This window comes from Ambystoma mexicanum, chromosome 8 (assembly GCF_040938575.1).
Source record: "Ambystoma mexicanum isolate Mex_15411 chromosome 8, UKY_AmexF1_1, whole genome shotgun sequence".
Lineage (NCBI taxonomy): Eukaryota > Metazoa > Chordata > Amphibia > Caudata > Ambystomatidae > Ambystoma > Ambystoma mexicanum.
The window spans coordinates 670,202,697-670,227,701 of record NC_090929.1 but is presented as its reverse complement, the minus strand read 5'-3'; the positions used below and the strand labels follow the sequence as shown (position 1 = coordinate 670,227,701).

At 46.0% G+C, this 25,005-nt stretch overlaps 1 protein-coding gene across 2 annotated transcripts in view; it reads right to left on the bottom strand.

Moving 5' to 3' along the window:
* Nucleotides 1–25,005, bottom strand: part of PPIH (peptidylprolyl isomerase H) — a 307,526-nt gene that overhangs the window by 238,309 nt on the left and 44,212 nt on the right. For both annotated transcript variants that reach the window (XM_069610463.1, XM_069610464.1), the window contains exon 3: nt 24,711–24,734. In XM_069610463.1, the coding sequence (XP_069466564.1) occupies nt 24,711–24,734 (24 nt within the window). The remainder of the gene's footprint in view (nt 1–24,710; nt 24,735–25,005) is intronic.

Genomic DNA, 25,005 nt, shown 5'->3' with positions numbered 1-25,005 from the left:
CCATGTCAGCATGGAATTCCCTGTCCAAACCACCTTGTCTAATATGTATGTCAGACAAACAGATGCATTCCCTGTTACAACTGTAATTCACAAAGATCCTTCTTTGACCCCATTGGCTTCAGGTAATGGTGAATCTCGCCGGAATGCCATGATCAATGAAGACTGACATCATTTCATTAACTTTAATGACATGTATAAGAGGAACATGAACTGTGAATGCAGAGGAAATTCCCATGGTGGGAGGAGAGCAAATGCTACGCAGAGGCAAGCCCTTGAAGCATTGCCGTCCTGGAGTGGCAGAGCCACGTCGAGCCACAGAGCCAGCAGCGACGTGTCAAGCGACAAACCTGCTAGCAAGGAAGCGTCCAGGGCGCTCGCCCTCTCCGTATCTCCTCGCCAGGCCGGGGCTATCTAGGAATTTTTGTTCTCGATCCGCAAGAGATCGAAATACGTCCAGCTCCACTCCTATAGCTGCAAGGGTCCCAGGGGTTGAAGACAACGAACATTGGGCCTCCAGGTTTGATAGTTTGGATTCACTGACAGCGATATCCCTTCGAATTGTTCTAAGAATGCCACTTTCCTTGGATAGCGCCATGCCCCTAATATAATACGCCTTGAAGGATCCCCATAGGGGTAGCCTGCGAGGACACCGAGTCCGTATTTATTTCAAAGAACTCCTCAATGGCCACCTCGAGCTCCGAGCTGAACAAGGGGTCAAGGAGAGGATGGGGTTTCATCCTCCAGCGTCTAGTATGGTCGCAGTCCAGTCCCCAACCCATGATGATGGTCACTGGCGAGTGGTCAGATAGGGTCCTGGGCGGGATCGTCAACTGTATCACATTTTTAATCAGTACATCAGAAATTACCCATCTATCAATTCGGGAGTAGGAGTCATGCACCCAAGAGTAAAAGGAGTAGACACGGGAGTCAGGGTAGAGGAGTCTCCATGCGTCCACCATAGCAAGACGGGGAAGCGACAACAGTGTAGCATAAGCTGCCCTGGTGAGTTGGCGGGGCCTGGACCCAGATCTGTCAAGGTCTATATCAAAAATGGTGTTGAAGTCCCCTCCCCAGAGAATAGGAACCAGAGGGAAGCCATCTAGAAGGGATGTGAGATGTGTAAAAAAAAAAACTCTGGGACATCTATGTTAGGACCATAGATGTTCAGCAAAATCACCTCCCTGTTCTGGAGTGTGGCATGGAGTAGAACATATCTAACCTGGGGGTCTATTTGTGAAGATATAAGTGTAAATTTAAGACTCTTATGAATAATAGTCATAACCCCACGACTTTGGGTAGAGAAGTTGGTGAAGTATCTCTGGGGGCCCCATGTTTTGGCAAATCTCATACATTGTTCAGAACAGGCATGCGTCTCCTGTAGGAAAAGGATCTTGGACCCATGCCGTTCGGCTTGCAGCTGTAGTTGTCTCATTTTCTTAAAATTGCCCAGCCCCGCACATTCCAGCTCATGAAAGTCAGCTTATTCTCCGTCAAAGGAGCGGTAGCGTTCGTATCGCCGGGATGTTTATATCCAATGGGCCGGTGTAGCAGCCCTGCAGCCCCAGTAACACAACATTGCCCTGTGGTCCGCCCTCGCTGCCAGCGCCAAACTTTTTATAACATCACCCATCATAACCCACCCCACCCACATTCCTCCCCCAACCAGAGGAATGACAATCCCAAAACCCCTTAACCAAATCCAAACCAGTGGCATCAACGCCTGGGGGCCTGTAGGCCGGACTGATGGCACCGCTCCGGGTCAATAGCAGATCCGGTGAAAACATAGTGCCTACAATGAAGCTTTGTACGTAACTTGTCAAAGGTTTTTGCACAAATTAATATGGCACAATCATGTAGAAATAATCCAACTAACGCTTGTTGAGGAATACAGGTGTGGTATATTCCTGGCGTAGGGAGATAGCCGGTGTCGGCGACTCCCCAACAGTTTAGCTGAGCAGCTGTAGAGTTATAACTGGGGAGGAGGGTGAACCTGGAAAATGTTCGTCAATGAATCTGGAGGCCTCATCCGGGATCGTGAAAAAAGACACCTGATTTTTGTGCTCGACTCGCAGTTTGGCGGGGTACAACATGGAGTATTTGACTCCATGGTCTCTAAGCCACCTCTTTACCGCCAGGAAAGTCTTGAGCTCCCGCTGAACAGCCACTGAGAAATCGGGGTATGGATGTATCCTTGCTCCACCCAGCAGAAGCTCACCCGTAAGTCTTGCGGCTCTGAGGAGGGCATCACAGTCTCGAAGTTCAGGACCCAAGCTATAATGGGTCGTGGAGGTGCACCCGGCTTGGGTTTAGGAGTCGGGGCCCGGTGCGCCCGCTCTATAGCAAACTGTGGAGAGATCTTCGGTGAATCAAGAAGCGACAGTAGTGTATGTTCGACAAAATCTTCCATCGGCTCAACGATGCCACTCTACGGGACCCCAATGATGCAGAGGTTGTTACGCCTCGAGCGGGATTCCAAGTCCTCATTTTTCTTCACCTCAAGGACGCGGTTGGACAGAGCTGACGCAGAGCCCCCAAACCGTCCTTGGCGGAGCACACCCTGGTTTCGACCTCCGATACTCGACTGCCGGTCCTCTCAATATGAGCCTTGATGGAGGATATGGTGCCATTCATGTCGTCTAACTTCAAGTGAAGTGTGGTAAAGCCCTCACGGATGAAATCCATCATGTTCTGGGATTCCGAGGTAGCAAGGGATGAACAGGTGGTAGGGGCCTGCTCGGAGACCTCCTCAGACGACCTCACCTGAGTCTTCGTGAACATGTTTATGGAGCTCTGCTTTTTCCCAGCCCCTTTAGTCATTGTGACGGTGATGAGAGGCAGGAGAGGTGAGGGAGAGCTGATGGCACACCGGGCCGCGTGGGAGAGGGACCAGTGGAATATAGCTCCCTAGGGATCCAAGCAGCCCGTCTCCGCCACAGGCGGACGCTCGGGCCGGCGGTAGAGTATTATGTATGTCCCTTGGAGATGAAGAGGTCTCCCAGAATGTGCAGTTGGTTGAGGTGGTGGGTCACCCCACTTGCCCGAGGACCCAGATGAACAACTAAGAGGACAGGGGGTCCAGGGGGCGTGTTCCCGTCCAAGGAATAGGGAGACCGTGGCCACCTCTGCAGCCCACGGGCCCCCGGCCCGCAGAGTGCCTGGCCTGCAGCAGGGGACCCAGGGGTGGAATCCAAATCCCCCTGTGCGCAGATAGGGGTCTCCACTGTGGTTCACCAAGAGAGTATATGTCGCGCCCTTCACTCTGCCCTCGTGGAAAACAGGAGTTCACGTGCAAGTTACTTGTTATATTTGCCGGGTGGGCGAGGACGCCAGCCCATGCACCCCGTGGTATCAGTTACAAAAAGGTTTAAGGTGAAAGAGTGATAGGGGGCCATGATGATAACTCCAGGCCCCCCCCCCCCAGTCTCAATGGGAAAGGTTGGCGCGGTACGATCCACGCGACGCTGGGGGAAGCAAAGTCAGGTGTCCTGAAAGGAGGAGGAGCGGAGCCAGGGCAGGGCCCTGAGTACCATAGAGTGACCGGCACGAGGAAACAGAGCCCAGTGCCACTGACCCGCCACAAGGCCCAGGGCTATTGGCAGGCTGTCTGTGGGGCCCAGCGGGGCGTGGAGCCGCGGTGTCCCTCCAAGGGCGTGCGCTTGGGGCCCCCCACCTCCACGTACCTTCAGGCCACAATGATCCGGCTGTCGAATGTACGTTGTCAGGGGAGCGCGGCACCTGGTGCTAGCTGGTGTGCCGCCGCTTCACCCCGTGTGTTGCAGTCTCGCTGACGGCGGGGGGGGGAGGCCCGTAGCGGATCGCTCCCCTGATGTAATGCTGTCTCCTGGAGGGGAGGCCGGGCAGGGCCAGTGTAGGGGGAGCCGCCCCCCCCGTATCCGCGCTGGTCCAGCTCTCGAGAGCAGGACACGTCCCAGTCGCACCGTTCCAGCGGCCTCGTCTCCCTGCGGCCACGGCGCCCAGCCTCAGCGCACATTCAGTCAGCTCCCGTACAGTGTCACGGAAGCGCGTCCTCCCTCGGCGGCCTCAGCAAGGACCGTGTGGGGTCCCGGGCGTTTCGAGTGGTTCTTCCACCCCTCCTCCGGCCCAGGGTTTTTGGCGTGTATGTGCGCGCTGAAGGTGGGGGATGGGGGCAGTGGTGCCGATTGCAGGGTCCCCTGCACCGTTTTTCATCAGGATTTGGCCCAAGTGGTCCCTGGGTTGGCAGCTCAGGAATCGTGGACGCTGGGAACCGGACTATGATCGCAGATGTGCCGTAAAAGGATCTTGTGATCTGCTGGACACAGCACAGCTGGAGCTCGAGTCTCAAGCGGCCATCTTGTTCGGCGCTCAACAGCGCCCCCGTCTGAAATTAAACTTGAAGAAAACTAAAATGGTTGTTTTTGGCTCGAAAAAAAGAAAACGCCTATAACTGGTGCATTGATAAGGTGAAGTTATCAGTGGCTGACTCGTACTGCTATTTGGGTGTTAAATTCTCAAGCAGTTGCCTTGCCCATTTAGCATCCTCAGAAAATCACAGAAGGACAAGTCTGGCAGGGATTAGGAGATTCTATCGTAAATTCGGGGGTTTCTGATTCCAGATGCTGGAAGTGTATCCAGGTGCTGGAAGCCAAGAGTTATTATGCCATATTGTATGGCTGTGAGATCCGAGGGAGTGTGGGTTGCACCTCTTTGGACCGTACATTATATATCCGTCTGAGGAAGTTGCTGAACGTGCTGCCCAGTACCCCAGGACCTACCATTGCGCTGAGGCTGGGGTTCCAAACATTAAAGTCCAGCCAGAATGCAGGTTTCTTGAGTATGTTTTTGCAATCTCCACTCTGCTACGGCAGTGAACCCAACATCGCAAATGTGAGGGAAGAATTAGCAAAGGCGGCAATGTATGCTACCTACCCCTGGTATAAGAGGTTTTTGGGCAAAACATGTGATATCGTCTTTGAAGAATTAAGAGGTGGCCAGATCACAAGACAATATTTGATTATGAAAGCCTAAAGGAGGGAATTTGTTCTGGCATTAAACAGTATGAAAAATCTAGTCTCTCTTGGACACCTGAAGAGGGCTTGTCGCATTTATTTGCAAACTGGGGCAAAGACGCCTCATTGCGATGATGCGCCTGAATGTTCTGCCACTGAGGGCTCGGATGACAAGAATGATTCAGTACAAAGCTCTGACCTTGCGGAAGTGGGGCGGATGAGGATCTAACTCATGTTTTATTTATATGCCGAAAGTTTTTAGATCTCAGACGTGCATGGCTCAGGAGCCACTTCAGGGCTAATGATATTAGGCATGGGACTGATGCCATGAATTTTGTACTGTCTTGTGTCAATGGCTGTTTTTATTAACGACTTATTTAAATATATTACTGTGTTTTTTAAACACATGCAACGAAAATTTTAAGTTTGATCAAATCTTGTATATTTTAACGGCTTAGTTTCTGTATTATGAACTGTATTGTTTTCACTTGAGGCCGACGACTTCTCTTTTAAAAGTATTTTCTATTTTTTTAACTGTATTGTCTCATATTTTGATGTAAATGGTGAAAACCGAAAAAGTATTGATCTATCTATACACTTTGTCTGTGTTTACAGAGTATTCAAGTTCACTCTGTTTTTGCATAGGACATATCTTTTTGCCTTCTTCATACTTCTTAGTGATTATTTCAGCTTTGAGATAGTCTATATGTTTTCCACTCTCATATTGTGTGCCTGTCTCCATCTCTTAACTTTTCATACTTTCCTCTGCTATTCCAGCCTTGCATCACAGTCTACGTATCCCTTTCTCTTTTGGATAGCGGCCTGTATTCCTGACGCGTGCTCTTGACTTTACAGGCTATTTCAACCATGCATAACATTATTTGTTTCCTTTACCCTCTGGATAAGTGGGGCTCTGTGCCAATTACATTCTTAGTGTTTCATACCTGCATCGGTTTCGGTGCTCTTGGAAACCCACAGTTGTGGATATCGCTTGCCTCCACATGGTTGTAGCGTCTCCTACCCCATCTGTTCCTCTCGTGGCAGAAAAAGTGATTGTCGCTAGGAGCTCCGGATCCTCTCATGTCTCGGTGTTCGTTGCTGGGCACCAGGTCCACCACTGCTCTTCAGTGGTCATGCCACATAAGAAGACGGTTGACTCTCCATCCCCTTGACCAGAGCCTTTTGCTTGGCCCAGGCACCTGCCATGCAGCCTCCAGCTAGAGGGTTTATCCCTTGACGTGGCTCTCTCCCTCCAGGACTTCAATGCTTCAGGGGCTCGCCTATGCGTAGCATTTGCCCTTCTTCCACGGTGGGAGTTGCCTCTCCATTTGCGGTTTGTTTTCTTCTTATATACGTCTTTCGAGTTAATGAAAGAATGCCCGTTTTCATTGATGATGGCACTCAGGCGAGATTCGCCATTACCTGAAGCCAACCGGGTCAAAGAAAGATCTTTGTGAATTATAGTTGTAACAGGGAATGCATCAATTTTTCCGACATCCATGTATGCAAAAAGGGTGGTTTGGACAGGGAGTTCCATGCTGGAATGGGAGTCCTTGTCCACCAGAGGGGAGTCACTCTCAGTGAGATCCCACTTGCCCAGACCCCTAGGGATGTCTTGCGTAGCGGGCTCCTCCCATCCCCTTAGTCTCAATGGGGTGGCTCTCCTCTGGGAGAAGGGACCAATTGTCCAAATTCTTCAGTTACCCCTCCTGTTAAATGAGAGGCTCCTCCTTGATTAGTAAGTGGAAACAGGTTTCAAAAGTCCATATTGCCTGGTTCTTTCCTTTTTTGTGGATTCATCAAGAGTTTTTCCTCCCTCTAGCAGTGTGAAGATCAGGAGAGGCGTGTGGTGTATGTAGCCTTTTTTGGTCTAGCCAAAGCATTTGATTCTATTAATCGCCAGCTTCTCTGGAATAAATTTAGGAGATTGGGAGTTCCTGTCTCTCTATTACAACTAATTGTGCATATGTAATCGACACCAGTGCCACTGTGAGATAATCCCAGAGGCAGTCCTACTCATGTGTTCTCCACTAATAATGGTGTGCGACAGAACTGCCCACTGTTCCGCTCCTGTTTGTTTTCTTATCAGATTTTCTGTCAGTCCCATGTTTCCCAGGCTGGTTTCCACCCTCGCTAAATGGGTTAATGTACCCTACCCTTCTTTATGCAGATGATGCTATATTATTGGATCTGACCACAAAGCGACTTGCCAATAGTCTTAATTGTGCATCAGATTATTTCAAAGACAATTGTCTGAAATTAAACTTTTTTTTTTAAAACTTTTTTTATTATTCAGCTTGGCAGCAAAACACAGGCGAACATAACACAAGGCAAGTACACGGTAGGTACAGTTGAAACAATACAGGCATACAGTTTCTGCATCCAGTATGAACATTTTCCATCAAGATCCGATACAGGGTGAATGCTAGGTGAGGGACCCCTTAACTCAGGATGGAGAACCTGTGTGAATAGTTGTATTAGCTGGGGAAGATGCATCCGGTGTCGCATTTAAGTCTGACATATAAGAGCGGAATTTGAGCCAGACATCCCTGGGCCTCCAGTGAGCTGGTTGTAGGCAGGACCAGGTTTCCTCAGTGTCTGAGGCCCACGTAAGTGCCCTAACCCATTGAGCATGAGTGGGAGGTGCAGGGCGTAGCCAACAGAGCAGAATGGCTCGTACCGCAAGGAGCATGCAAAGGCCGGCCAGTTTCTTGGAATCCCGGGGTAGTCCGGGGAAGTCATGGAATAGGCACTTCATTGGGGAGGGGTCGATGGATTGTTCAAGTATAGCGGATACGGTTGAGAACACCATCCCCCAAAATTGGGAGAGTCAGGGGCAAGACCAAATCATGTGTATATAGTCGGCAACATCCTGGCCACACCTGGGGCATCTTGGAGAGTGATCACTAAGCATACGATGCAACCTGCTCGGGGTATAATGAAACCTATGCAACACCTTTAGCTGGATGAATTTGCAGCGGGAGTTGAAGGATACTCGATGTATACGAGCACACATGTGAGCCCAGCGTTCGTCCGTCACCTCCACCCCGAGGTCTTCTCCCACGCCCGCCTCAGCCCAGTGAATTTCGGAGTGGTACTGGATTGTATCGTAGTGTATAGCCTAGATATTTTCCCTCTGGTAGGTATGGGGGAGGTCAGTTCTTCAATAGCGGGATCGTCCAGCGGTATTGCTGGAAACATGGGGTATTTTCGTTTGAGGGTTTTACGTAGGGACGAATACTGGAGCCATGCACCCGGACCACCCCTCAAGGGCAACGGTAGGTCAGGCCACTCAACAAAGCTACCCTGCTCAAATACATCACGAAGCAGCTCGTACCCCGCCTCAGCCCAGTGGCGCACAATTGGTGGCGGTACACGTGGGACCCCCGGGAAAAAGTTCCATAGCGGGAGATTGCCATGGAATGGATGGGGAGTGTCCAGCAATTTCCACGTTTTAGTTAGCGCCACGGAAGTACAAGCCACCGGATCCAGTGTATCCCGTGCCGAGGGGACGGGTTGTATCACCAGGGAGCGGATGTCCCGGTTGCTAACTGCTAGTTTTTCGAGTCTAACATGTGGAGGAGGGTCCGCCATATTAAACCAGTGGGATGTGTATTGGATTTGAGAAACCAGCCAGTATTTAAGAAAATCAGGAGCCCCAAAGCCGCCATCAGCCATTGGGGTAGATAAGGTACCAAGCTTAAGCCTGACAGCACCCGAATGCCACAGGAAGGAGTTGATAGTGCGAGTCAATACTTGGAAAAAGCTCTCGCCTGGCCATAGGGGGATGTTGGTGAACCTGTAGAGTAATTGGGGCAGCACTATCATTTTCAATATCCCTATTCTACCTGCAAGGGAGATCGGCAATTTGCTCCATGGTAGAGTCTTGGCCGCCAAGTGCGCAAGGTAATTTTCACTGCCCAAGACTCTAACCTAACCAGCAGAGAGTTGATATAGATTTTCAAAATGCTTGTCAAGTAATGAAATTGGGCGATAGCAGTGCGGGTCTAGCCTCGAGCCCTTTTTAAAGATGGGTTTGATTAAACTCGGAGACCAAGACTGAGGAGTAGTCATTGACATAGCAACTGAGGTGAAGAGTGTTAATTGAATCGCCGACTACCATTCTGGGAACCACTTATATACTTCTGGCCTGATGCCATGCAGCCCTGGTGCCTTGCCAGTCTTAGTCCCAGAAATAGCACTCTCCACTTCCTCAATTTACAGCATCTACAAACATAATGGCCACAAAATGCGCGATCCATTCGAGATCTGATATTGGGGAGATCACATCCTGCCTAACCGCCCAGAAGTCATGGGACACTAGATTCCAAAAGCCCTTTACATCGCTGTCCCGTATAGATTCTTCCAATCTCTCCCATTGCGATTCACAAAACAATGTGTTCTTTAGCTTCAACTGCTTCTGATAAATCGTACTTAGTCATACACCTGGTCCCAGCTGTGATATTTCTTGTTCTGATTACTATCCACAGGGAAAACTTGGCTCTGCAACAGTAATTTTGTGGCACTGGCCGTCTCCTTGATTGATCGGCTAATTACATGATTTCCAGAACACCTACACCTTTTGGAGATAAAAGTCACCAGTTTCTCGCCATCTAATACATTTGCCATGGGATCCTTAGCCGATATTTGTGAGAGAATGTCACTCCTTGCCAGCTGCACATTATCCAGAATCTTTGCCAGTTTTATTTTAGACAGTTTTCTAGAGTGGTAGGTTGAGAGCCGATTTCCATCCATAAGAGTGGGCTTGGCAACAGGGAGCGACGCCTCCATATTCCACTCCAGAATTATAGCAAGCCTAAGGGAGGCTCAGCTTAACCTCACTGAGGAGGCCAAACACGGCCAAGACACGTGTCTCGGGTTGCTGATGGTACTCTTGTTCAGAGGAGAATTGCTGAGTATTTCGGGGCTGGTTGATATGCAAATAGTCATTTCTCATCTGTGAAGGGTACAGTGAGCTAAAAGGTAGTTGTAGGCCCTTCTGAGTGGAGGAAACCGTTTTACCAATCTGCACCAAATTTTGCAGCTACCTTTTAGGACCCTCGCAGACATTACTGGCTACATGACATTTGGACACCCCAGGCTGTTCCCGGATTTCAGCACAAGTCAAAATTTGTTTGTGGGTTTGTGGCTTGAGGAAGCTTTGTTCCTTATACAATTACACACCGCTTCACCAACGACTGCTGCGGGGTATGTCAGCCAGCCACAGGCACCCATCCTCAGTTCAGTTTACTTCAGGGTGTGTAGTACATCAAGCGATAAGCGAATCGTATCATGTCTGTCAACAGAACCCGTTCGGAGAAGGGGTACTTCTGCTAGTGTCTAATAAAGATGACTTACCTTCCTAACGCGTGTCATTATGACCACCTACTTCAGGATGTCCTCCAGAGTCTAAGGGACCTCACAAAAATACTCCTCTACCTCCTTTCCTCATTTACAAACGTACCTCCTATCCTCCTTCCCACCAACCCTTGACTCAGCCCAGTGTCGTCCTCAGTCATTCTCTCTACCCCTCCTCCAAATCTGTCCGCTCTAACTTCCTTCAAACGTTCTCCTGCTCTGGTTCCAAACCCCTAAACAGTTTTAATCAACGCCTCCCTTTTCATAGCTGTGAAGGCCCTGTAATTGCCATTCTATTGGTGGAATTGTTTAAAGCCCGGGAAGTATTGGATTTGAGGGTTCAGAATGGGTAAATGTGTTCTGAACTAAAGGTTTGTCAGGTGTGCCTATTCTCCCGGATCTTGGAGTCTCTGCTCTGTGGTCTAAGGAATTAACTATTTTATTTATTGAGGATTTGTAGAGCGCACTACAGCCTGCGGGTACTGAGGTGCTGTAAGAAAATGTATTAGAGCGTGCTTGTGGGTTACAGGAAAGCAAAGTTTCGACAAGAAATGCAACGAAAAAAAAATGCATTTTTTGGGGGGGCCGAACACCTGTTTTTTTTTTTACCCTTTAACACCCATTTTAGTACCAAAAAAAAAAAAAAACTTTACCCACAAAAAAAAATGCATTTTTTCGATGCATTTGTGTCGAAACTTTTCCCATTCAAAACAATTTTTTCAAAACAATGCCCGGATACCCGATACAGTACATGAAACAGTAGATGGCAGAATGCAGAATGCAAGCTTGAAGGGAGAGGCCAATCATGCAAAAAGCCTAGTTTTTATGGCCTTACAGAAGGCTGCATGAGACTTGATCAATCTGATTTGGGCTGGGAGGGTATTCCAGAAGGTAGCGGCCATGGTTGGGAAGCTGGAGCCCCCTGCACACACTCTGCGTGTAGGAGGAACAGTGATGTGATTGGCATATGCAGACCTGTAAGGTCTAGAAGATGTCTGTTTGATGATCCTTTGAGCTAGGTAAAGGGGCCCTAATCCATGGAGACATTTATGTGTGAGGGCAAGCGTTTTGAATACAATCCTTTCTTTGACAGGTAGCCAGTGTACCTGCCTTCTGACCCCAGAGATGTGATCCCTACGTGAGATACCTGTTGCGACCCTTAGGGCATTGTTCTGAGCTAGTTGGAGTTTAGCCAGATTCTTCTGGGATGTTCCAACAAAGAGGGCATTGCAATAATCCAGCCTGGAACCAATGATGGCCCTCGCAATGGTGATGCAGTTCTGTCGGGATAAGAGGGGCCTAACTGCATTGATCAGTTTAGAATGATAGGCTGCTGAGGAGGTGATGGCATTAACCTGCCTATCCATGGTATGGCTAGGTTCAAGATACACGCCCAGTGTCTTGATTACTTGAGACACTATGATGGGAATGTGGTCTACTGTGAATGAACAGTACTGCTTAACCAATTTACCAATTTACCCAATGTGGCGGGGGAGCCAATAAGCAGGAGTTCAGTTTTCTCGCTGTTGAGACATAACCAGTTTTTTGCCATCCACAATTGAATTGTGGAGTAGATGAGGTTGAGGGTGTTCATATCAGTTGGATAGTCACCCGACAATGGGATGAGCACCTGGGTGTCATCTGCATAGTTTGTATATGAGATGCCCAGGGCATCAAGGATTCGGAACAAAGGCCTGGTAAAGAGGTTATAGAAAGTGGGGGCTATGCAGAATCCTTGTGGGACCCCACATTTGATTGGACTGGGGTTGGCACTGGCGGTATCAGAGAACACCTTCATCACTCTTTCTTTGAGGAAAGATGATATCCACTCACAGACCTTCGGGGAGAAGTTGGCCGTGGAGGATAGATGATGATGACATAGGGTTTTATGATCTACCAAATCAAAGGCCGCTGAGAGGTCTAGAAGAAGGAGGAGCACCGGTTTGCCTGCGTCTCTCAAGTCATCCATTTGATTTATAAGATCAAGTAGTGCCGATTCGGTGCCATGCCGTGGCCGGAAGCCAGGCGTAGTCCAAGGAGGTGGTTATCTTCCAGGAAATGTTGCACTTGCAGTTAGGCTGCTTTGTCCAAAATCTTTAGCAGGAAGGGGACAGTATGATGGTATGGAGCCACCATCTTGGTTTACCACTTCAGCATCAGCTCTGCACAGAGCCAAGCACTCAAACTGGATGTCCTTCTCCTTGGCTCAGAGGTGCGAGACACACACACCTCCTCCTAACCACCCCAGATGGTTGCACAGTAAATGTACAAGATGCAGACAGCTCTTCTCGTATTCTCCCGGTTACTGACTGTGTCCTAATTCAACCTGATTTACCATGTTTCTTTGGTCTATATGAACATTCAGCACTTTTGGGAGCAGGAGATAGTCCTCCGTGGGATTCCAAAAGTGATCTTAGCATATAAATGGTCCATGCAGCTGGCTCCCACCATGCTCCTCTTGCATTGTGAACATGACCAGGGGAATCCCTCCCTGAACTCCCTCCACGCACAGCATCACACCATCAGTGGAGGCAGCTGGACCTTGTGGTTCACACCCCAAGGGCCAACCAGGGAACTTCATTAAAGGGTCAAACTACAAGGCTGCTGAATCTGCAATCCCTCGAGTAGTCTTCTAGAGCGGGGCAAAGGTGAAAAGATGGTATCTAGAGGGGGATTAGTTACCATTAGACATTTTATTGTGCAGAAAACGATAACAAAAACCCTAACTAAACCTACTCTACCAGGGAATTACCTACCTAGTCTAGAATATATGGGAAAGCCTAGCATTCACAAAATTAACCCTCACACTGAACAACAAACATTCAAAACAACATAGAAATGTCAAATAAAGAAGGCTACCAAACACCCAGTTTCTTGGATGACTTCTTGTGATCCTCAGTAGATCCTGCTCACTGAGGAGTGTCCCAAAGTAAGTTTCTGCCAAGAACCAAAAAGTCTTAACCAAAGTCATAAAGTTACAAAGAAAGAAATGTTCACACAAATAAGAATCCACAGGCACAGGTATCTTCTTTGCTTGATGAAAAGATCCTCCTTTTCCAGTTCTACAAAGAAAAAGACAACACCAGTGGGGTTTCCTGGACGACTTCCATTCCAGGAAAGATTGATTGAAAACAAAGTACTTCCTCTGCTTTAACAACAACTTTGCTGCTTTGAACTTCCACATCGTTTCATTTATATAGTTTGTCAGGATGCTTCAATGTTCATTCTCTTCTCAGCAACTTACAAGTGTACAGCACTGCTTCTGCTACTACAACTTCATAGATTAGGTCACAGTTCTGCTAATGCAACTTCTGGAATCGAGTGATTTGCTGCTACAACTTCAAAGATAGGCAACTTAACAAGACTTCTTCGACCTCTACTGGCTGGCAAGGCACTCTTCTTTCTATGTTATAAGAAAGGGTAGCCTCTTTGCCTGTCTTCCAGCGACCACAAAATCTATTAGCTTTTCGAAAAAAAAAATCCTCTCATATATAGTCTTTGCCATGCAGATTTAAAAATAACTTCTGTTGACAAGTACCCAGCTCTCTTCTCCAGCTTCATTTACACCCTTCCTGTTATTGTTAGCCCACAAAGCTGTTGTGCCACTCTTTTAGCTTGGGATGTTCTTGTCTCATTCAGTTAGAATAATCTTCAATAACAATATCTTTAACAACCTCAAACAGCAGTGTATATTCCTTCAAAGAGAATGACCTGCTTTTAGAGAGTCCACTCTATAGGATTGGGTAATACTTGTTCAGGCTTTAACTTCAACCTCTTCTCCAACCTCTGCTTCCGCCTTTAATGTGTTGAAAGATGTAAACTTTCATTCAAAACCAGAATAAGGCACACACAATTTAATTTCACTCTTGAAATGCCGCTTCAAAGAGAAACGCGGTCCAACCTTTCGGTCATCTTTCAGCCTTCAAGTTATCGGGAAACGTTGTCTCTCGCGCAGGCTTTCAAATGGGATGTTTGCAACACTTTAGGAAATTCAGTTCGCTTTCACTTATGCTACCAACAATGGTCCCCATCCTGACACGTGACCTCTCAGCAACAACGTAATCATGATGTTCTGGAAAAGAAAGATTTTTACTACGTGCAAGCGTTTTATATAAACGCATGTAGCTTTCCCCTTAACAAAAAGACTTCCCAATTCCCCGATTTACTTACTCGCTTGGATGGTAATGCGAGCACAATTAAAACTGGTAACAGTTACCGGCAAGGAAAGTCTGGTGCTCAGGAGTACAGAGCTTCTCCTTCACAGTCCCGATTACAATGATTGCAGGCTGCTGCTGCTACCCGACTTTGTTTCCTCTCCTGCTACTTCTGCAGGCACTCTTGGGATCCAAACTCCTCTGCTGCACAGGTGTCTCTGATCCAACCTCATTAGATCAGAGTCTCCTACTCTCCAGTTTCCTTTGGATCGCTTCTTCACATGGGCTTTAGGAACAACTGCACCTCCAGCTCTGCATTCACAGCAATGAGGCGCTCCCGGAAAGCCTGCCTGTTGCTTCCAGCTGCTCCCAGTGCTACCACATCTATTCAGGGTTTGTGAGCACAGGACCAACACAGAGTCTGCAGGTGAAATTTGCCTTCACTCTACTCCGGTGTCCCTCTTGTCGTGTCACTTCCTGGTGAACTGCTGGCTATGTGCTCTGCTTCTTCTACTTCTGCTACTACCGACCTTCCAGCTCCTGCTCCAGCTTCCTTCTACTACTCCTCCATGCTGCATTAGTCTTCTCTACCTGATTTGGACTCCTGTCTGCCTCTTCTTCTTCACAGTCACCGAGGGATTCTGGGACTTGTAGTTTATTTGGAGAATATTTGATTTCTTCAATTCTTTAAAAAAAGGATTTAAGATGGATTTTCATCCCCCGATGTTCTTAAAAGAATTATAAGATGTAGCCTTTTGGGGAACAGAAGGGGCAGGAAAGGTTACATTTTCACCATTTCTGTTGAAATACCTTTGATAGTGTGGGTGACACGGGAACATAGGGTTACACAAGATTGAATTCTGTGTTTCAACTGAAAGTGGAGTCATACCCTTCGATTTTACCTTTTTTTCCCTTAACAGAAGATCAAGAGGTATTAAAATGGCAATAAGCCAATTGCTCCTCCAAGTCTTGGTCAAACCTATTCCTCTTTAAGGAAAACCCCCATGCCTCACCTTGCGCAATCTCCCCACTCCCTGGGTCTGGTCTACAACCAGGTGATCCTCCCGCAGGACACCACCCCCAGGATTGAAACAGTGTCTGCCCTCTCATGGCCACCTGGGAGGAGACTTTAGGCAGGGTTTAGTGAGTGATCCGCAGGATTCTCCACTGCACTCACAGTGGTGTGAAGTAGACAGAGTGTCAAAGGTAGGTATTTTGGGTCTTTGATTTTGATTAGATTTTTTGTATTTATAACGTGCCCACAATGGACCGTATTGGGGCGCAGTTGGAATTACAAACGTAAATAGAAAGATACAAAGTAGTCACTAGACAGTTGGTTCATTACTGTGTCTCTAGAGGTTGTCAGATAGCCAGTTGATTATTTAACAAAAAGGTTTTCATAGCCTTTCGGAACTGAGCAAGTGTCTGACATTTCCTTATCTTTTGCGGCATACTGTTGCATAGTTTAGGTCCAAAGACTGCAAACCTCCTGTCACCTCCGGTAACGAATGCTGAGCGGGGGTTGCTTAGCAATAATTGATCCCTTGATCTAAGTGTCCTTACTGGATTGTAGAGAGAGATTTTATTGCTTAGATATTCCGGACCAATCCCTTTAAACACTTGAAGATCATACAGGCTACCTTGAATTTAATACGGTCCTCGACCGTTAGCCAGTGAAGTGTCCTCCGTAAGGGGGAGACGTGGTCTACTCTCCCCAGACTACCAATCAATCGGACTGCTGCAGTTGGGGCCTTCTGGAGTCTGTGCAGTTGTTTGGCCGAGACACCCATGAAGGACTATTACAATAGTCTAGATGGGTATTTGTCATAGCTCCAACCACTACTGCATGATCTTCTTTAGGGATGTATGGTATAACTCGAAGCATCCATAACGAATAGTATACAGATTGAACCTTTGCCCCTACCTGTGCCTCATTATCCATGTTCTCCTGCCACATGCATCCTAGGTTCTTGATCTTGGCAGAGAATTGAAGTTTCGCCCCAAGAATACATGGGGTAAAAGATTACCTTGCGGCTGTAACCTGCTTCTCCGGTCCAAACAATATCAACCCTGTTTTTGCTGCATGCAGCTGAAGTTGATTTCTGGACATCCATCCATTTAGGTCTTCCAGACACTGGTTCATTTTTACAAAAGCCTCATCAAAGTTGTCGATTTCAATCTATATCCGAGTATCATCTGCATAAGAATAGTAACATAAGCCATGACTTTAGACAATGTTCAACACAGGCAGCATATATAGATTAAACAACAAGGGGGAGAGTGACAACCCCTGCTGCACTACGCAGCTCTTCACAATAGGGTCTGAGATATAGCCCCCAGATTTCACCTATTGGTGTCGGTCATCAAAAAATTATCCAAACCATTTCAAGGCCAGGTCGGAGACCTTACCAGGCATTGTTAAACGCTCAAGTATGATGTTATGCTTGACTGTGTCGAAGGCTGAGAAAAAGTCCAACATTACAAAGAGAGTGAGACCCCCTTGTCCGCAACCTCCAACAACTCGTCATACACTGCCAACAGGGCCGTTTTTGCCCCATGCCTGGGCCAAAATCCTGACTAAAACTCATCAAGCAGTGCCTCATTCTCAACAAATGTTTGTAATTGTGAGGTGACCACTTTCTCTAATATTTTTCCTGGCCATGATAGGCCTTTAACCGGTCGATAATTCTTTAAACAAGCTGGATCCAGATTCAGTTTCTTTAACAGAGGGATAATAATGGACTTTAATTCCCTGGGGACCCAATGATTTATTAACAAATGTAGACATGAATGGAGCAATATTTTGTGCTAAACTTCTATCCGAGCACGCAGGCAGCGTAAACAGAGAATCATTAGTGGGTTTAAGCTTTAGGATCAAAGATTGAACATAATACTCTGTCACTGTTTGAAAATCAAACCTCACACATTCTGTGTTAATCCCCAATACCGCTGCATCTGATTGAACATTCAGGCCTATCTCAATTGTCTGACCATGACATGTCTGGACCTCCTCGGTCTTTGCCCTAATACTTTCTTGTATGGTTTCAATTTTTTATTTAAAAAATAAATTAAACGTATTGGCATGTGCTAACGATGGCTCAGGTAAGGACATGATACAACCTGGTTTACAAAACCTAGCAACCACTGCAAATAGTTCTCTTGACCGATTGCCAGCGTTACTAATTTCAGTGTGGGGAAAGTCCCTTTGAGCCCTGAAGATTTTTCAATGCAAATTTGCCATAGCTTGAAGTGGTTTGTAGCACTCAAAGTGGTTCAGAATAGCAGAGAGCAAAAATGCAGCTTTTTTTTTTTATTTCTCATGGTGCTGTGGGGGTGCATTTGCAAGTCCCTGAGGAAAGGTCGAGTCAGTTTTATGCCCTTCCCAGCCTGGAAGGTTTCCAGGGATACTTGCAGTGCTTACCCCTTCAGCAGGCGGAAATACTGGCTAGCAATGTCCAGCAGCAGTCAGGCTTTTCCTCCAGCAGGTTGCTTCAAATGTTCCCCTGGAGCAGTTAAGGAAAGAGGTCCATGCATTTACCCAATTATAAAGGACTTTAGGCAGCCTTTACCAGCCTTTACGAGGTCCATGCATTTACCCAATTATAAAAGGACTTTAGGCAGCCTTTACCCCAACAAGGATCTGGTGAAATCTTCAAACTACTCCAAGATGGTTCAAGGTGATTCTTCAAGATGCTGTCTAAAATGATTCAATTAAGGGAGGGGGGGCTCGCCTCCTCATACAGTTCCTGTATTTGAGCTATGGGTACAGCAGCCACAGAGACAGTTTGTATGTGTGGCTTTGAACGTAAACAAAGAAGTGGCTCAAAGTGTTTCTTGAATGCACATCACTCTTGACAGTACACATCTTAGTTTCTGATGACACATGTGGCATTCGTGTTTTCATTACGGCAAATTTGCTGAACTTAGAAATTGGAAACCTCAGTTCTAATACCGGTTACAACACCACCAACATTGTGTAATTCAATTTATCTAGCTGTGCCTCAAATTGAATATGTACGTAAATATGTAGCATCAACTGCACAGGTTTCCATCTTGTGTTCAACTACATGTTTATTAGGGTGATTTTCTTCAGGGCCTATTTCTACAGGCCATGTATCAGTATTTCTTCAGTCTCATCCGGACTCTTCAAGTGATAGTGTGGATGAGCAGTCAAGGCAAACCTTTAGAAGGTGCGTTAACTACTTTTGATCAATAAACAATGTAATAAGGTCAGTAATATGAAACTGTTAAGAGGGGAAGAGGAGGAGGAAACCTGTCACAAAGTGAACCAGAGCCAGTGCTGCCCCAGAGATGGATGGTGGCAGCAGAGAGGGCCACAATACCAGTTCCCTGCATCCTCCGTGCACATGTATTTGTACAGTGCATGGTTGCCCAACACCATGCCTTCTCAAACAGATGCACACCAGCGTTATCTTCTTTGCAGAAGTCCTGTATCTGAATGGCGACACAAATAAGCTTTCCAAAGGAGATACAAGAAGTGCATCTACACCGGCATGGAGGAGAAGAAGCTCAAGATCCAACACAGGGTTGCTGGACACTGCCTGAACAGAGAGACCCAGAGAAAGAGAAAAGCAGCAGCAGTCCTACGCTATACCGCTGTCGCAGAGCACACAGATAATAGTTAGCTGTACTACGCAGACAAGAAAGGAACTGTGCTGAATCTCCAGGGAGAGATTGCCGTACTCACACAGAGTCACCACGCACCTCCTAGACCAATGGGTAAAAATAAGGGAAGAGCAATTGTCTCCCAAGAGACCCAAAGAACCAGGATCATGGAACACGAACATGGAACTGGCTATCCTGAGCTGGCATATCTGGGATGCGATGAGCCCGCATAGGAAGGGATTAGCCCCACATTCTAGATTCTCCCTTGCACATACACACTCCAGGTGAGGACGCTTTGTCAGATTGGCCAGGGAAAGTTGACCAATCCTCACAGGGTGAGAGGGGTTTAAACACAGGACAGGAAGCAGGAAGTGTGGGTTGTTTGAGTGAGGTGACAGAAGGTGGAGGTGGTGGACCAAAAGAACAGGAGGGAAAAAGGAGTGGCAGAGTGTGGCAGCATCTACTGGAGAAAGTGAGGTGAGTGTAAGGTTATTGTGGTGAGTGTGTGGGTTTGTGTGGCAAAACAGGTTAGGAAAGTTAAGGTAATAAGTTTTTGTGAAGTGTATGTTTTCACAGTGAAAGGAGGGGGTTTATGTAGGAGTACTGGTTAAAGAATGGCAAAGTAGTTGGAGGGTATATCAGAATTGGGGGGGAAATAGTAGGGGTGTGAATGGGGGAGTGCAGGTATGGTAGAGGGATTAGTGTAGCGGAGGAGGGAGTAGTAGTAGTAGTGTGGGGGAATCAGTAGACTGGGTAAGACACAGGACGGACAGGAGAGATGAAAATTGGGAGGAGGAGAGCGAGAGCGCATAGAGAGGGAGAAGGAAGAGGTGAGAGTGACTGTGACAGAAAAGACTGTATCTAACGGTGTAATTGCAAAGCACCATCCCACATGCCTGTAGAACAATAGCTTTCCCATGACCGCCTGAGACGGAGCGTGATACTTGAGCCATCTGTGACAACAATAAGTGAGTGGCCACACAATATACCTGCAAAAATATTTTCTTTATAATCAAGCTCGACAAAAGTAATAACTACAAGGTATATTCAAACAACCATTCAGAAAAAAGCTGAATAGTCATTGCACAGGCCCATAACATGTCAAACTGGCCTTTTATTAAGGTTCACAGGCCTCTCTAGGAACAATTAACCACAAGTACAAATGTTAGTCTATGGGCGCGTAGGATTCAATGGGACAGTAACTAATGGATGTAAGCAAGAGGTCTGCACAGGAGGAGAAGACCCACAAAACGTACCACCTACAAGGACAAGGGAGGCGTGTCATGACATCACCAGAAGAGCCTAAAAGTGCTTCTGTTCCGGAATGGCACAAGAGATCCACAACAACAGATTAACAGAACCAAAGCCTAAATGTATGCAAAGGTCACAGGAGACAGAGGCTCGGGTTTGGAGAAGGCTGGAGACTTGGGGGCAGTGGGAGGAGGAGGAGACTGATATAGAGATGAAAGACTGGAGCAGTGGTAGCAGTGGACAGCTAGAAGTAGTGGGTACATCAGAAGGGGGAGTCAACAAAAAGAGGCAGGAGTGAAGAAAGTAAAGAGGGGTAATGATATTGGGAGGAGAGACTGAACGGAAGAAGGTGGTGGTGGTAGTAAAGACGTGAAGGAGGTGGCAGCATCGGTGGCGTGAGTTGGCAAAAGGAGATGGTGGTAATAAAAACTGGAGCCCGAGGGAGAGGAGGCGTTAAGAAGGGCACAATGGAGGTGGTTGCTTCAGAAAGAGGACAGGTCTATGAGGAAGAAAAGATAACCTCGGACTCTGACTTTGCGAGGTAGTGGTAAAAAAACATGGCCAGGAGGAAGCTGTAGAACGCAGGGGCTAGGAATAGATGTGGATAGGAGGGCCCGGTATGTGACAGCTAAGCAAGAACTTCAGAGGGAGAGAGTGGTGAAGTGGGAGTAAAGTAAAAGAAGGTCAGGGAGAGGAGAGAGTGAGGAAGGCCAATGCAAAAAGAGCAAGAATAGGCAGGTCGGCCCTAGCCAGGACTGTGGGAAGTGCAATGAGATAGGGATAGGATGGTTTTTGTCAGATCAGAGTTGCAAGGGGAAAATAAACCTGGGCTTACTCAACCCGACCCAAGAATCCCTATCTATCTCTGCCAATCAGCCCTGGACAAGACTTGGTACAGAATCTTTAGTGGGCTACAGGACCTAAGAAAGACGCAAATACCCATGAAGAGCTCTTTTGCTATGTACAGACTCGGACATTGGCTCCAGAGGCATGCTAACTATCCACATTCGGCAGGAGACATTTTTGGAGAAAAACATCTTGATTATTGTTTCTTATGGGACAATCCCTGTTTTGCATTTAGGTTGGCCTATACTTGTATACAGTCCACAAACTAAAGTAGTGAACCGACAATACTTGGTCTTCGTCTACTTCAAGACCGCAGGTCTCCTGTGTGACTAGCCCTACATGTGCCCTTGGAGCAAGGTCCCCACTACCTCAAATACCTATAATATATATATCTATTTTGAATAACCAATTGTTTAAAAAAGTTTTTAAATAGTGCGGCTATCATATCGTCTTCAAATGGATCTGCTCTTGATGGTTCCAAGACTCACATTTTTGCCTTTGTTCATTGATCTGGTATAGAGGTGCGAGGTCTTTGTTGCAGACCTTTGCCCACCAAGAACAAAAACCACAGCAGTCCTGGCATCCTCATTGCAAGTTTGCTTTATTGGGAAGTCAGCTTCAGTGAATGGATCTCTTCAGTGGGGTTCCTTCATTAGTTTCTGGTTCATCTTTGGGCACCTCCATTGAAGGGGGGCTCTGTGTGCAGACCTGGGCACTCACTTATAGGCTTTCATTAGGCTACTGACTTCTATTGGAAAGCGCTTCATTAAATTACTTTATTTTAGCATTGCCACCATAAGAGTACAAATTCAGAATAAAAACAATCAATACAATAAATATAAATACAAATACAAACAAACCACACCTAAAATATAACAGTATAGAAGTACATATAAGACTTTTTTCTTTTGGCAAGCGCTTCCCGATTAAAGTGCATTTAAAAGCATGCAAAAGGCTGGCCACAAGCATTAAGAAGATATCGAGGAGCCAACCAACAATGTCTGATACCTAAGCTCTGAAGCACAGGCCATAACAGTTTCTTACATTCAGATGACTAAAGGGGGCAACAAAGTACAAGAGAAAGTGCATTCAAGATTAGTCTTCATTTGGACAGAAGGGACATAAATATGACCTGGTGTTTTTTTCTTTCCATAATGACATAACAGAGTTTAAGCCAAAACAGTTCAACCTTAATTTAGTGGTTAAGACAGTGATTAGCATGGGTAGACCAGAGCTGATATGAATGGATGCCTCAGCAATGAGTGTATTCTTTTCACACGTTGTCTTCTGCTCTGGCAGACAAATTTAATGACAGAAGATCAGACCTACATTTTTAATGACTGCCATGCTAAGAGGAACTTTCATCGTTGGATCTAGAGAATCAAATAAAGAACTGATTTTCTGGACATAGCCTCTACATGTCTAATTCACAGAAGGGATAGGGGATGATCACTATGCCAAAGATCTTAAATTAGAAGCCGAGTAGGACATGCTTTTGGGATAGCTATTAATTGTAAAAGAAACAGCATGTACAACACAAAAATGGTTGGTAGCATGGACAAGACAGTGTTGATTGTGGCTGGCAAAGTTCGGTGGAGACATGGGCACCACTCAACCAAGAAGAAGACTGCTTTATTCTGAAGGGAATAACTTTGAAATTGTGGATGGGGATTTCAATTCCAAAAATGTACGACTCAAAAGGTCCTTCATGGTCAAGTTACTTGAATGTTTTGGTTACTAAAAAAGTTACTTTACTTAACTGTTAAAATGGTAACTATTCCTTTGCACATCATTTGATAAAGAAAATGTTTACAAGTATTTTGTGTTGTTATTCCCTTACTAGTATTTTACAGTTTCTTTTTATTTACCTTTTTGACATTCTACCACTTGACTGTCTCAAGGGCAACAGCCTGTAAGCCACGTAGGTCAATTTATCTGTACCCTAGAAACTAAGCCTTAAATAAATAGCTCCAACACTGGTTTTAACCTAGCTCAGAGTTCAGGCCAAAGCCTTGCACTGATCAAGCCCGGTCAGGAGACCTACCAAGCCTCGATCCACCCATGTCTAGAGCCAGAGCACCCACCCAGGTAAGAGCTATGTCCAGGGCCCATCAGAGCCTGGTGCAAAGCTTTTACTCTGAGTCTAGAACAGTATGCAACAGCCTTAATAAGGGTCCTGCCTATTCATAGCCCAACCCTGCCTCGTGCCCAGCCAATTCAGGACATAATCATGGAAACTAGCTCTTGTAGTGTGGAGCCCAGCCAAACTTTAGATCAGTTTTTCCAAACTAAGCCCAAAGGCCTACCAAACCTAGAGACCGGGCCACATCCCAGTAAAGATCCCACCTAGGTCCAGAGCACAGGTGAGCAGAGATAAGCCTATGCTAGAATCAGCCAATACTTAGCTAGAATCATCCGAACCCTGATCCCAGCCCAGAACCCAGACATACCAAACCAAGAACCCATCAAGGTTTTCAGTTTTCTAAATAAAAGTATTTTGTCAGAAAATCTTCACAATTGAAACCAATTAAGTGTTGGTTTAAAAAGATCGAAACATTTATAACAGAAAACATACTTTGCCAGAATCGTTTGTAGCTGAAAACAATTGAATACTGATTTTACAAGATCAAATACAGTTTCGGCTCAAAGGAATATGATCTTTGGTTCCAAAATATCACTGTCAGTCTTACAAACATTGAGGGACATTTGATGGACGTTCCTTACTTTTGCTGTTAAAATAAGATTTAAAAAAAAGAATTAAAAAAAAGACTAAAAGCTTGATATCCGAACAAAGTGGGGAATATTAGTAAACAAACCAGGACTAAGGAGCAGCACTCAGACAGTGGGGCGGGTGAGCCACAGCCATATAACCATAGACAAGTTCATAGCCTACAACTCTGCACAAAACCAATGTTCTAGTAAATAGGAAAGCTGATGGGGGAGGAGGATTGGTGTATGTTATTGTTATTTCTTTGATCAAAGTATAGACGGTAGAAGAGAGATTGGATCATTTGAACAACAAAATACTCTACCCATTGCTCTTATAAATGCCAACAATTGAATCCACTACTTTACTGCACAATTGCATGTTGTAAAGTATTTAAATAAAATGTATTGCTGTATTTATTACTAGAAGGGCTACCTGCATTCTGTGCCTCCCTTGACAGAGTGACATTCGATACTGGGCCTACCGTCCCTTCGTAGCAATAGGCATTTCTTCAAATGTGGCAAAGAAAAATACACTCCATAGTAGGTGAAAGCATTAAACAGGATTCATTTTAACCACTTTCGTATCCATTACAATGTTGTCACATTGACATTTTTCATTAAAAAAAGTACCAATATTATTACCAATTATTGGGGGGGGGGCATAGGAATACGCATTTACATGTTTTCCTGCATTTATTTGGCATGCAACTACCATATATTTAGCAAAAGTAATTTGAACATTTGAACTGTACAAAACTGAAAATGTTCACATACAAACCTGAATTCACCAGTACAAAACTGCCTGTAAGCAAAAGAAGAAACATTTATGTAGAGTATGTAGTAAACATTGCCTCACATAAAAGTATTAACCATGTGAAAAAACAATTTAAATATTTTTCATCAAATGTAAATCAACACACAAATACTGCTGGTAATGTAAAACAGCAAATACTAGAATAGTAAATGATTGAGAGGGCAAGGCAGCTCAGCCGGCCTCATTCAGACTATAGTGCCATGTATGCATTTATGCATGTATGGGATCTATAAAGCGCCCACCTAGCTGGGAAGTAATA